We start from the raw sequence: 12,946 nt of genomic DNA on the forward strand, positions 1-12,946 counted from the left end.
TGACAAGTGTCAGGAATACAATTGTGCGGTTTGTTGTGAAATTGGTGTGTTCTCCATTGTAAGCAGATGAAGACCAATTGTTTTTGTTGGGACAGAGGATAGATTTGATGGAGAAGCAACTGCCATTATCAGACTTATCATCAGGTATGGTAATAATCTCTGAAACTGAAAGTAGATTTGGATGAAAGAAGAATATAAACCAGAGCAAAGCTCATAACTTAAATCCTTGTGGTTTTGGCCAGAGCAAGCTGATATTAAAAAGTAAAAGAGCCAGGCTCACCTGATGGTTCTGCTAGTTGAGGCAGTAAGGCCAGGTAGATACCAGGAATACCTTTTGCCAAGCAAGCCAGACTCAGGCAGGGAAACAATACAGGTGCTACCATTCATCTTTGCACTCCTGAAGGTAGGCAGAGACATTCATGTTCGTGACTACTATCCAGTGAGCCCTGCTGAAAATGCTTGCAAGAACAGCAGTGGCGACCTCATTGGAATCAGCTCCTATACTCCTCCAGTCTAAATGCCTGCTGACACTCAATCTTGGTTTGCATACAAAAAAATGTCTATTTTGACAAGGTGCTCGAAAACATGGTGTCTGTGGAACCATTTGCTAGCAAGGGGTCAATGCTTTCAGAAGTTGGGAAAAATTTGGCAGAAAGAGATGGAAAAAAGGGGATTGGTGCACAATGTAATAGCATGCACACATACGGATGTGGAGCTGATGAAAAACGTCAGTGTTTAATGGAGCTGCTGACCAGTATAAACAGTGTAGTTTCACTAACTGTGTCCATGTAGAATCAAATACCAAGCATATATCATAGAACCGGTGCTCAATACATGTTAAGTAAGCAAGATATGAAATAGAACAGCTGGCATGAACCTAAACTGTGGTTTAAAATGTAAGTTCACCTTAAACATGAGTGGTTTAATGGAAATGAGTTGTGCATAGTTTGGGTTCAATATGTCTTTTCTTTATGTCCCCCACAATTTTTATTGAACATGATCAAACAAAAATTAGAGCAACTTTCACTTGCAAAACAGGGTGGAAATCATGAAATTGAAATTCCAATAACTTTGACTTTGGCTTAGAATCAATTGGAGGCTGCTCACTGATACCTGTGTGAGTACAGCACTCAGGGCATGAGAAAAAATGCATCCTTGCTGGTAAAGATATAAGAAACAGGTTTTCCTTACTGTTGTGCTGTCAAAGTAAATCAGGAAGGCCTCCACCGTGTCAGCGATCTCCTTTGTCAGTATGAATTTGTTGGGCACCACACACAGTTGAACGGTAGCGGTATAATACTTGTTATCTATTGTCCAGGGGTAAGAGCGGACCTCATTCCTGGGGCCAGTGTACTCAGGAAGGTCATCTGTGCCAATAATGTCTAAAAACAAGAGAGCAATAAACTTAAGGTAATTAAAACACAGAAAAAGTGGCAGCTGAGGTTAAATTGATGCACTTTAAACAAACCTGTGCAACACTGTCATGCCCATTGTAGTATCTCTATTGAGGTCAGCCAACTCAAGACGGATTAGGAATCAAAGCTGGCCAAGTAATTCTAAAGTTCATACCTGAAATTTTACTGAGGAATGAGCTAACTGCTAGAAGAATTTTAACTTTGCTTCCCTTGACAGTTATAAAGAAAAAAAGTGACAAAAGCTGTTAGGCCAAACAGGAAAAGGATTAAGTATCTTTATTTTTGAAACTCCTTACTTTTTGTGGGCTGTGAAATTGGCACATAAAGAGAAAAAACAGGGGCTCATTGACCGATTTCTAATATGTGACCCCTGGTGAAGGATGTGATATGGCTCTAGCTAGATTACCTACCAGGACTCACCACCAACACACATGTAAAGAATGGTCATTTAGATAGAGAGATATAACAAGGTGTCATATCCAGGATCATCAGAAGAGGAGGGGAGACATTTGTTTGGGGGATGGGAAGAGCAGTGAAGCATAAATTTTACTAGGCCAGAAAGTAACCAGTACCAATTTCACAGCCTGCAAAAAGTAAGAAGTTTCAAAAATAAAGATATACATAATACTTTTCCTGCTTGGCCTAACAGCTTTTGCCACTCTTCCTTTATAACTGTCAAGGGAAGCAAAGCTAAAATTCTTCTAGTGTTTAGCTCATTCCACAATAAAATTTCAGGTATGAACTTCAGAATTTCTTGGCCAGTGCCAATGTTACCCATTGCAGAAAATAACTAGCACATTGGGTGTAATTAAAGTGTGTAATACCATAGCTGCAGCAAAGCATTATATAAACTTCAAGTTTATGGACTTTTTCATAGGAACATAGAAGCAGGCGCAGGCCATTCAGCCGGTCGAGCCTGCTCCATTGTTTACATTTTACAAATCCTTTTACGATTATTATAAAAATAATTTTGAATATAACTGTCAACATTGAGCATATGGACAAGGAACAGGAATAGGCCATTCAGCCCCTCAAGCCTGCTTCGCCATTTAATGAGATCATGGCTGACCTGAGTGTAACCTGAAATCTGCATCCCATCTACCCCCGATAACCTTTCACCCCCTTGCTTACCAAGAATCTATTCACCTCTGCCTTAAAAAATATTCAAAGACTCTGCTTCCACCACCTTTTCAGAAAGAGAGTTCCAAAGGCTCACAAGAATAAGCATGGTGTTGCACACTGAAGCACAATACATTTAAAACCTCCAAGAAAAATGTTGAACTTTCCATAATGAAGGAGTTAAATCCTTAAACCTTTATTTAAATTATTGCAAATTTTAAATGGCATTCCAAGCGCTGTTAAGTAGGTTTTATATGACAGTGTCATTAACTACATAAGTAGTATAAATGCACCAGTCCTTAGTTTGCAAAATTTAGTAAATGTATCTGAAGGTATTTTTCACCTGGCAACATGTCCCTCTAAATTCACAGCGTTGGGCAGAAGTGCAATGACATGTCATTAGTGACAATGAGGCAGCAACTTTCATTTCCACTGTGCTCACAAAAAGGCTGGCAGGGCACCAATTTTCACACCACCTCATCATTTGTTCTCGGCAGGAGAGCAATGCAGAAGCGGTGGTGGGGGGGTCCAAAGAAAGAGTTCTCAGTTTAATAATCAGCCTTGATTCTGTGCAATACCAAAAGTTTAAACAGAGCTTATGTAGAAAGGAGAAAATATCAGCCACCGTTCAACAGCAACTTGCATTTATATAGTGCCTTTAATGCCGATAAAGATCCTAAAGCCCTGCAGAGGTGTAAAAAACAGGCACTGTGGTAAAGGAAGGAGCTATTAGGTGTAGTGACCAAAAGTTTGGTCCAAGAGGTGGTTTTTAAGGCGGTCCTAAGGGGTTTTGGGAGAAAATTTCAGACCGTGGGCCTAGACTGTTGAAGAAATGACCATTTGACAGGAAGAATAAAGGCAGAATATTATTTAGATGGTGAAAGAATGCAGAATGCTGCAGTACAGAGGAACCTGGGTGTCCTTGTATATGAATCACAAGAAGTTAGCACACAGATATAGCAAGTAATTAGGAAGGCAAATGGAATATTGGCCTTTATTGCAAGGGGATGGGGTATAAAAGCAGGGAAGTCTTGCTACAACTGTACAGGGCATTGGTGAGAGCACACCTACAGGACTGTGTGGTTTTGATCACCTTATTTAAGGAGGGACACACTTGCATTGAAGCAGTTCGGAGGAGGTTCACTTGGGTTACTCCTGGCATGAAGCTGATGCCTAATGAAGAAAGGTTGAGCAGGTTGGACCTATAATCATTGGAGTTGAGAAGAACGAGAGGTGATCTTATTCAAACATAAAAGATTCTAAAGAGGCTCAACATGGTAGATGCTGACAGGATGATTCCCCTCTTGGTGGAATCTAGAACTAGGGGTTACCGTTTCAAAATAAGGGGTTTCTCCCATTTAAGACGGAGATGAGCAAGGATTTCTTCTCGCAGAGGGTTACTAGTGTTTGGAATTCTCTTCCCCAGAGAGCAGTGGAGGCCGGGGCATTGAATAGATTCAAGGCTGAGTTAGACAGATTTTTGATTGACAAGAGAGTCAAGAATTATTGGGCGGGGGGGGCGGGGGGGGGGGGGGGGGGGGGGGGGGGGGGGGGGCAGGGTGGCGGTAGGAGGCAGTCAGGAAGTGGACACAATCAGATCAACCATGATTTTATTAAATGGTGGAGCAGGCATGTGGGGCCAAATGGCCTAATCCTGCTCCTATTTGTTATGCGATGATAGTGGGCTACAGGGACAGAACATGCACAAGAAGCCAGAGTCAGATGAATAGGGAATTGGGGTTGGCAGTGGGGCTGGGGGGAGGGGGGGGGGTGGTGGTGGTGGTGCACAATAGGGTAGATCAGCAAGGATAGGATTGAACAGTGAATACGGGTTGGTGCAGGTTAGGATTCTGGCAGCAGTTTAGGATGAGCTAAAATTTATAGACAATGAAGGATGGAAAGCTAGTCAGAGCAGCATGGAATAGTTGAGACTGGAGGTAAAGAATGATGAAGGTTTCAGTGGCAAATTAATTAAGGTGTGTCGTTTTGGCATTTACTTCCGCAATAGGCTGGAGCATTGTATGCCAGCCACAGTAAATATGCCCTAAATTCTGTTTTTCTTCCCTCCCATTTTGTGTTTAATATCTCTACTATTAGGTATTTAGGGAGTGGACAATGCACCCCCACACCCATATAACCGTTGACTCCTTATCAATTAAAAATCTGTCCAACTCAGCCTTGAATATATTCAATGACCGAGTCTCCACTGCTCACTCGGGAAGAGAATTCCAGGTAAAGATCTGCAGGTAGAAAACAAAAGCCACACTTAGAATTGTTTAGAACAGCCAGGAGTAGGGGTACTCAATATAGGTTCCACAATAGATCTGCACGGAACATCAATTGGAGACAGTAAGATTACTGTGCAATTGCACATGACATTCCTATGGCAAAGAACTGTACAGCCCAATAGTAATGACATTGTTTTCAGTTTTAAGGCTGGGAGACAGGTATAAACAAAAGCAGTTTTCCCACAGCATGTTTTACACAAGTCTCAGGGCAATTGCATGTTCATTCATCAACGACTTCCAGTTTACCCTAACCTTTCAAGATTTGTTTTTATTTCACCCGAACTAAATTTGATGCCAAATTTACTTGGGTGAATGGAGGACTCGATTGACAATACTGACTGAATAATGATAGGACAGGAAACACTACCAAGATGTGAACCCAATTTATTGAATGAGGTGAATAGACATACCAAAAGACAATGTCCCACCATAAAAAATGCCATAAGTTACTATGAGACAAAATAGAGGTTTTATTCCACACCTGCAGTTAAGTTTTTAAATATGCAGAGATTTGCAAACTGGAATCCCAAGAGGGACACTACAGACTTTCAGATATCTGTAGTTTTTGAAATACTTGCTCATTATTTCTGTTGCTGTGTACAGGCCACTTGATGTTAGTTAATCTGAATTAAAAGGTCATTTAAATTTTTGAACACAAAACGATTTTGAATTAGAGATGATGTACGTTTTCTGCTTTTCTTTGGGTAGCTGACACTGTCCTTTCAAAATGAGCCCATGAAGGAATGTCAACATTTACAGAACATCCTCCAGAAGCAAGACTTTAAAAAAACCATACCATTAAGGAACCACATGCCCTATCACCACCCATTACTACCATAGTGATTCTGCCACCCAAAATTGTCTCCACAGCAAATTTTACCTCAGGGGGGAATCAAATAAAGCAAAACCACAGCACTCTTCTGTATCTCCTAGTTTCATTTTACACCACATTTATATTATGAAGGGATCAGTTCTGCTGTATAACATTTCACGTGTCAAATCTACAGTGCTCACAACGCAGAATGGACTTGTTAACAAGGGATGGCTGCATGCATGCAAAATCATGTTTGGCAGTCTGGCCAGGATATTTCTGATGTCAGATGATGGATTTTACAGACAAGCATTGGTGAAAGTGCATTGATGACCTCGTATGTACGAGTTGAGAGGTCAGTTCCTCCATAGGCATGTCCAAAGGTGGAAAAAACTGATCTAAGCATTTGCAGCTGTTCACATTATGTACTGAGTGGTCAAAGATATCTCCCAAAGGCAGAGTGTTTGTGTCATTGCATTTACTGTGCAACTGGGGTGTCCAAGCTATGGCCTGTGGGCATTTTGAGCGTGGGTAATGCAGCCACAAAGCCCAGGGAACTCAGTTCTATTTGTACTTATATGCCTTACATGCTGGTTAGTCCTGTTTGAAGTCCCGTGTTGCTGCAAGTTTAGAAGGGGCTGTCCTTTGCACTGTTGCTTCATTGGTTAAATGAGAACTCTTTGGTATGTTAATATCTGCAGCTTGATACACAAACAAATTAATGGGAATACTGATTTCAATTTTATATTCACCCATGAAGCTCCACAGTTTAAACAAAAAGCTCGGAAACAATGTATTGCATGTACAGAACACAGTAAGAACCAAAATAGAAGAAAACAATTACCAAAACTAAGCAGTAAGAATTTAAAAAAATAAGTTACATCAATTCTCATGCTTGGACACAGCAGGATCAAAGTGTGCCATATCTGGGGAATCTCTACTGGGAAAGTCAAAGTGAAATGTGTCGCAGAATGGTTTATAATTTTGCTCGAGGTTGTTTTAATTTAATTATTAGCAACATGTAAATACAAGAGACTACGTATGTACACACTTGTACAGTCAGGAGAAGGCCATTTCCAGCAGCAAAATTCAAACCAGGCAGATGGTGACAGATGGTGAAAAAGGCAAACAATGTCGTAGAGAATAGCACTGCAAAAGGGAGAGAATCCTGACATGGCAGTGACAGCCTCATTTCTTTACCTTCAGCCACCAAAAAAAATGATCTGCAGCAACCAAATTTGACTTAACACAAAATAAACCCTGGTGTGCCTTAAAGAAACTATTGAAAGAAGTTGGAGGGCATTATGAGGCTCTCAGCCAAAGAGGTCACTAAGCACAAGAGTAAAACTTGAATGGTTCAGGTCACAGATTTTCTTTCTTTCTTTGGGTAGGTGAAATTGACTTTTGGAAATTTAAGACCATATCAATATTTGCAAAGGTCTTCTGTGTAGAAAAGTTTGAAAGTTTGCTACTTTAGGATAGCTATCTGGATTCCTTAGAGTAAGCTGCAAAGTAATATGTCTAACACATAATACACACACAGACACACACACTCATTTTTACTAACTAAAAACAAACTAAAAATTAAAAATTCCTTGTGGTTTGTTAATGAGGCAAGAAAATGATTGCACAAGCACTACTAGAAAATGGTTGCATACAATTCAGGTCCCAAAATTGAAGAAAGGAAACAGTTGCCACAAGTTGAATCAAAAACTCTTTCTGGAGTTCTGCAATTATACTGCTGATTGCTCCTCTTCATTGTGCAAGATGCCTCCATGTGATTGAGGGCAATTGTATGAAGCTGAAGTATACACACATATTTGGCATGTTTTTAAAAAGTAGAACACTTTATCTACAGATAATTACAATAAATTAGCAGTATTTTCACCAGATTACTTAAACAGTAGTTTCAACCTACTGAAAAAAAATCAAAGTCAACATATTTCAAATGTTTTGTGACATGCTTCTTATATGATACTCCTCATTCATCCTAACTTATGTCCATCATTACTAATATTGCACCCCAACATGAACAGTTCAAAATACTCTTCAAGCTTGGAAGGACAAAATATAAACGCTTTTTCACAATCCCTGCATATGGTACTAAAATTCTCAAGTTCCTCCTACACTTTGAATCCCTTGTAGTAAAACTAAGATTAGGATAATTTTTTCCAGTAGTTTTCTTCCCTCCTCCATGTACTAAGGCATTGCCTTTGGTGTGCCAGGGGTTGCATAAAGATAACTAATGTTCCATGGGTGTCTACTGTCTTCAGATATCTCACCTATTACAGTAGCAGCCTACTTAAGCTCACTCAACATCCAAACACACTATTTCAGGCATCCTCACAGGATAGTCCTCAGAGACAAGGGGAAAACTGTCCATTGATCAGAGTTATACTTAGCACAAATCCTAGTCCCAACCATCTTCAGCTGCTTCATCAATGACCTTCCCTCCATCATAAGTTCAGAAGTGAAGACATTTGCTGATGATTGCACAATGTTGAGTACCATTCGCAACTCCCTATATACTGAAGCAGTCCATGTAACCTGAACAACATTCAGACTTGGACTGAAAACTGGCGGGTAACATTCACACTACACAAGTGCCAGGCATAACCACCTCCAACAAGAGGGAATCCAACTATCTCCCCTTGACATTTAATGGCATTACCATTGCTGAATTAACACTATCAACATCTTCGAGGCTATCATTGACCAGAAATTGAACTGGCCAAGCCATACAAATACAGTGGCTACAATAGCAAGTCAGGAGCTGGAAATTCTGAGTTGAGTAGCTCATCTCCTAACTCCCCAAAGCCTATCCACCATCTACAAGGCACAAGTCAGGGTTATGAAGAAATACTCCCCACTTGCCCGGAGGAGTACATCTTCAATAAAACTCAAGAAGCTCAACATCATCCAGGGAAAAGCAGTCTGCTTGATCGGCACCTCATCCACCACCTTAAACATTCACTTCCTCCACCATCTATGCACAATGGCAGCAGTGTGTATCTTACACAAGGTGCACTGCAGCAACTCACGAATGTTTGTTCGAAAGCTCCTTCCAAACCCATGATCTCTATCACCTAGAAGGACAAGGGCAGCAGACTCATGGGAACGCTACCATCCTCCAAGCCACACACCATCCTGACTTGGAACTATATCTCTGTTCCTTCACTGTAGTTGGATCAAAGTCCAGGCACTCCCTTCTTGACAGCACTTTGGGTGTAAATGCACCAGATGGACTGCAACGGTTGGCAGATGAAATTTAATGCAGAGAAATGTGAAGTGATTCACTTTGGTGGTGAGAAGAACATGGAAATATAAAATAAACAATACAATTCTGAAGGGGGTGCAACAACATAGGGACCTGGGGATATATGTGCATAAATCATTGAAGGCAGCATACAGGTTGAGAGGCTGTTAATAAAGCATACGGTGCCCTAGGCATTATTAATAGGAGCAAGAAGTATAAAAGCAAGGAAGTTACGTTAATCTTATATAGAAGACTGGTTCAGCCTCAACTGGAGCTTTACATCCAGTTGTGGGCACCATACTTTAGGAAAGAAATGAAGATGTTGTAAAGGGTCCAGAATAGATTTATGAGAAAGGTTCCAGGGATGCGGAACTTCAGTTACATAGATAGACTGAAGAAGCTGAGGCTGTTTGCCTTGGAGAAGGATGAGAAGAGATTTGATAGAGGTATTCAAAATCATGAGGTGTCTGGACAGAGTAGATAGGGAGAAACTGTTTCCACTGGTGGAAGGCTCAAGAACCAGAGGACATAGATTCAAGGTAATTGGCAAAGGAAGGAATGGCAACATGAGGAGAAATGTTTTCACACAGCAAGTGACAAGGATTTGGAATGCACTGCCTAAGAGTATGGTAGATACAGGTTCAATTGAGACATTCAAGAGGGAATTGGATTGTTATCTGAAAAGGAAGAATATGCAGGGCTACAGGGAGAAGGCGGGAGACTGGAGCTAGGTAAATTGCTCATATAGAGAGCCAGTGCAGGCAAGATGGGCTGAATGGCCTCCTCCTGTGCTGTGACAATGCTTTTCTAATATTTGCAAATAGTAGCCATATGTAAGGGCATTAAGACAGGGGTGAACTGAAGTGTTCACACACTGTGGGTGGGTAAATCTGGACTTACACCCACAATTTCACAAGTCTACCACATCAGGCACTTTACATGGAGAAGGATCATCACCACTTCAGGTTCTTTACCACAGATGTGTTAAAAGGCACATTTATCTAAGTTAAGGTTAGTGATGCGCTAATTGTGTTAATAAAGTGAGTCAACAATGAGAAAAGTGTCCAGTTGATCTACGTACAAACATCTGAAGTAGGAGCAGGAATAGGCCATTCCACCTTTCGAGCTTGCTCTGTCAATTGTTAAGATCAAGGCTGATCTGACTGTGGCCTCAACTCTACTTTCCTGTCTACCCACATACCCTTAGATTCTTGATTGACAAGAGAGTCAATCCAACTCGGCCTTTATAATATTCAATGACCTGTCTCCACTGCTCTCTGGGGAAGAGAATTCCACAGACTGACGAGTCTCAGAAAAAAATTTTCCTCATCTCCGTCTTAAATGGAAAGCCCCTTTTCAAACCTAGTTCTAGTCTCTCCCTCAAGGGAAAACATTCTTTCTGCAACCACCTCTGGTCTTAAATGCTAGCTCATTCTTAAGTTTGGATGCTTTATCCCTTCATGCCACACTCCACTTATCATTACCCTCATTGCTAGCTTGTTTTCTTGCCTTGGCCACTCCCTTTAATATATCACATCCTGCCTCATTTGATCCCTCACTCCCACTATTTAGTTTAAAGCCCTCTCTACTACTGTAGTTATACAACTCTCCACAGAACATTGGCCCCAGCACAGTTCAGGTGAAGATCATCCTAGTGGTACAGCTCTCACTTTCTACAGTACTGATGCAGTGCCCCATTAATCAAAACCCATTTCTCCCACACCAATCTTTGAGCCACGTATTCAACGCTCTAATCTTATTTACCCAATTTGCTTGTGGATCCAGAGATTTTTTTTTGAGGTTCTGCTTAATTTAGCTCTATCTGCTCATATTCCCCAAGAAGAATCTCTTTCCTAGTCCTACCTATGTCCATTAGATGTAGGAGCAGAAGCAGGCCATTTGGCCCATCGAGTTTGCTCCGCCATTCAATGAGATCATGGCTGATCCAATAATCCTCAACTCCATTTTCCTACCTTGATTCCCTTACTGATTAAAAATCTGTCTATCTCAGCCTTGAATATACTTTACGACCTAGCTTCTACAACCCTCTGTGGCAAAGAATTCCATAGATTGACTACCCTCTGAGAGAAGAAATTTCTCCTGTCTTAAATGGGCAACCCCTTGCTTTGAGATTATGCCCTCTGGTCCTCAACTCTCCCACAAGGGGAAGCAACCTCTCAGCATCCACCCTGTCAAGTCCCCAAAGAATCGTGTATGCTTCAATATTCAATATTCTTCTACACTCCAATGAGTACATGCCCAATCTACTCAACCTCTCCTCATAGGAAAATCCCTCCATACCCGGGATCAACCTAGTGAACCTTCTCTGGACTGCCTCCAATACCAGTATATCTTTCCTTAGAAAAGGGGACCAAAATTGTTCACGGTATTTCTAGATGTGGTCTAACGAGTGCCTTGTATAGCTTTAGTAAGACTTCCCTATTTTTATACTCCATGCACTTTGAAATAAAGGCCAACATTCCATTTGCCTCCCCTACTACCTGTTGAACTTTTATGTTAGCTTTTTGGGATTTATGCACAAGGACTCCCAAATCCCGCTGTGCTGCAGCCTTTCTCCATTTGAATAATTTTCAGGCTCCTCTATTCTTCCTGCCAAAGTGCATAACCTCACATTTCCCCACATTATATTCCATGTGCCAAGATTTTGCCCACTCACTTAACCTGTCTATATTCCTCTGTAGGCTCGTGTCATCCTCACCACTTGCCTTCCCACCTATTTTTGTGTCATCTGCAAACTTGGCAATAGTACACTCACCCAAGTCATTAATATATATTGTAAATAATTGAGGCCCAGCATTGATTCTTGTGGCACTCCACTAGTTACAGGTTGCCATCCCAAAAATGCCCCCGCTATCCCAATTCTCTGTCTTCTATTAGTTAGCCAATCCTCTATCCATGCTAATATACTACTCCCAACACCATGGGCTCTTATCTTATCAAGTAGCCTTTTGTGCAGTGCTTTATCGAACACCTTTTGGAAATCCAAATACATTACATTTACTGGTTCCCCTTTATCTATCCTGTTTGTTACCTCCTCAAAGAATTCTAATAAATTTGTTAGGCATGATTTCCCTTATATGAAGCCATGCTGACTCTGCTTGATTAGGTTATGTATTTCTAAATGCTCTATTACATCCTTTATAATAGACTCCAACATTTTCCAACGACAGACATTAAGCTAACTGGCCTATAGTTGCCTGTTTTTTTGTCTCACTCCCTTTTTGAATAAGGGTGTTACATTGGCCATTCTCCAGTCCTCTGGGACTTTTCCAGAATCGACAGATTCTTGGAAAATTACTACCAGTGCATCCACTACCACTGTAGCTACTTCCTTTAATATCCTAGGATGCAACCCATCAGGTCCAAGGGATTCATCGGCCTTTAGCCCCATTAGTTTCCCTGGTACTTTTTCTCTAGTGATAGTTATTGTATTTATTTCCTCCCCTCTTTTGCCCCTTGATTATTTACTATTTTTGGAATGCTATTAGTATCTTCTACCATGAAGAATGAAGCAAAGTATTTATTCAATTCCTCTGCCATTGCCTGGTTCCCCATTATTATTTCCCCAGCCTCATTCTCTAAGAGGCCTATGTTCACTTTGGTCTCTCTCTTCCTTTTTTATATTTAAAGCAGCTCTTACTGTCCATTTTTATATTACTTGCTAGTTTACCCTCAAAGTTTTTCTCTCTCTTTTCATTTGTTTTTTGCTCATCTTCTGTTGGTTTTTTAAAACTTTCCCAATCCTCTGGCTTACCACTAATCTTTACCACATTGTATATTTTTCTTTCAATTTGATACTGTCCTTAACTTCCTTGGTTAACCATGGTTGGTTTATCCCCTTCTTTGAATCTTTCTTCCTCAATGGGATATATCTTTGTTGAGATACATGAACTATTTTCTTAAACATTTGCCTTTGTTCATCAACCGTCTTTTCTGCTAAATTTGCTTTCCCTGTCCACTCCAGCCAACTCTGCCCTCATTCCATTGTAATTACCCCTATTTAAGTATAGCACAGTTGTTTCCAACCCAAGTTTCT

At 40.8% G+C, this 12,946-nt stretch overlaps 1 protein-coding gene across 2 annotated transcripts in view; it reads right to left on the reverse strand.

Annotated features, from left to right (window-relative positions):
• The window catches only part of aagab (alpha and gamma adaptin binding protein), a 41,916-nt gene that overhangs the window by 17,259 nt on the left and 11,711 nt on the right, over nucleotides 1-12,946 (reverse strand). For both annotated transcript variants that reach the window (XM_041174740.1, XM_041174738.1), the window contains exon 2: nucleotides 1,192-1,382. In XM_041174740.1, coding sequence (XP_041030674.1) covers nucleotides 1,192-1,382 — 191 coding nt within the window. The remainder of the gene's footprint in view (nucleotides 1-1,191; nucleotides 1,383-12,946) is intronic.

Source organism: Carcharodon carcharias, chromosome 26 (assembly GCF_017639515.1).
Source record: "Carcharodon carcharias isolate sCarCar2 chromosome 26, sCarCar2.pri, whole genome shotgun sequence".
Taxonomy (NCBI): Eukaryota; Metazoa; Chordata; class Chondrichthyes; order Lamniformes; family Lamnidae; genus Carcharodon; species Carcharodon carcharias.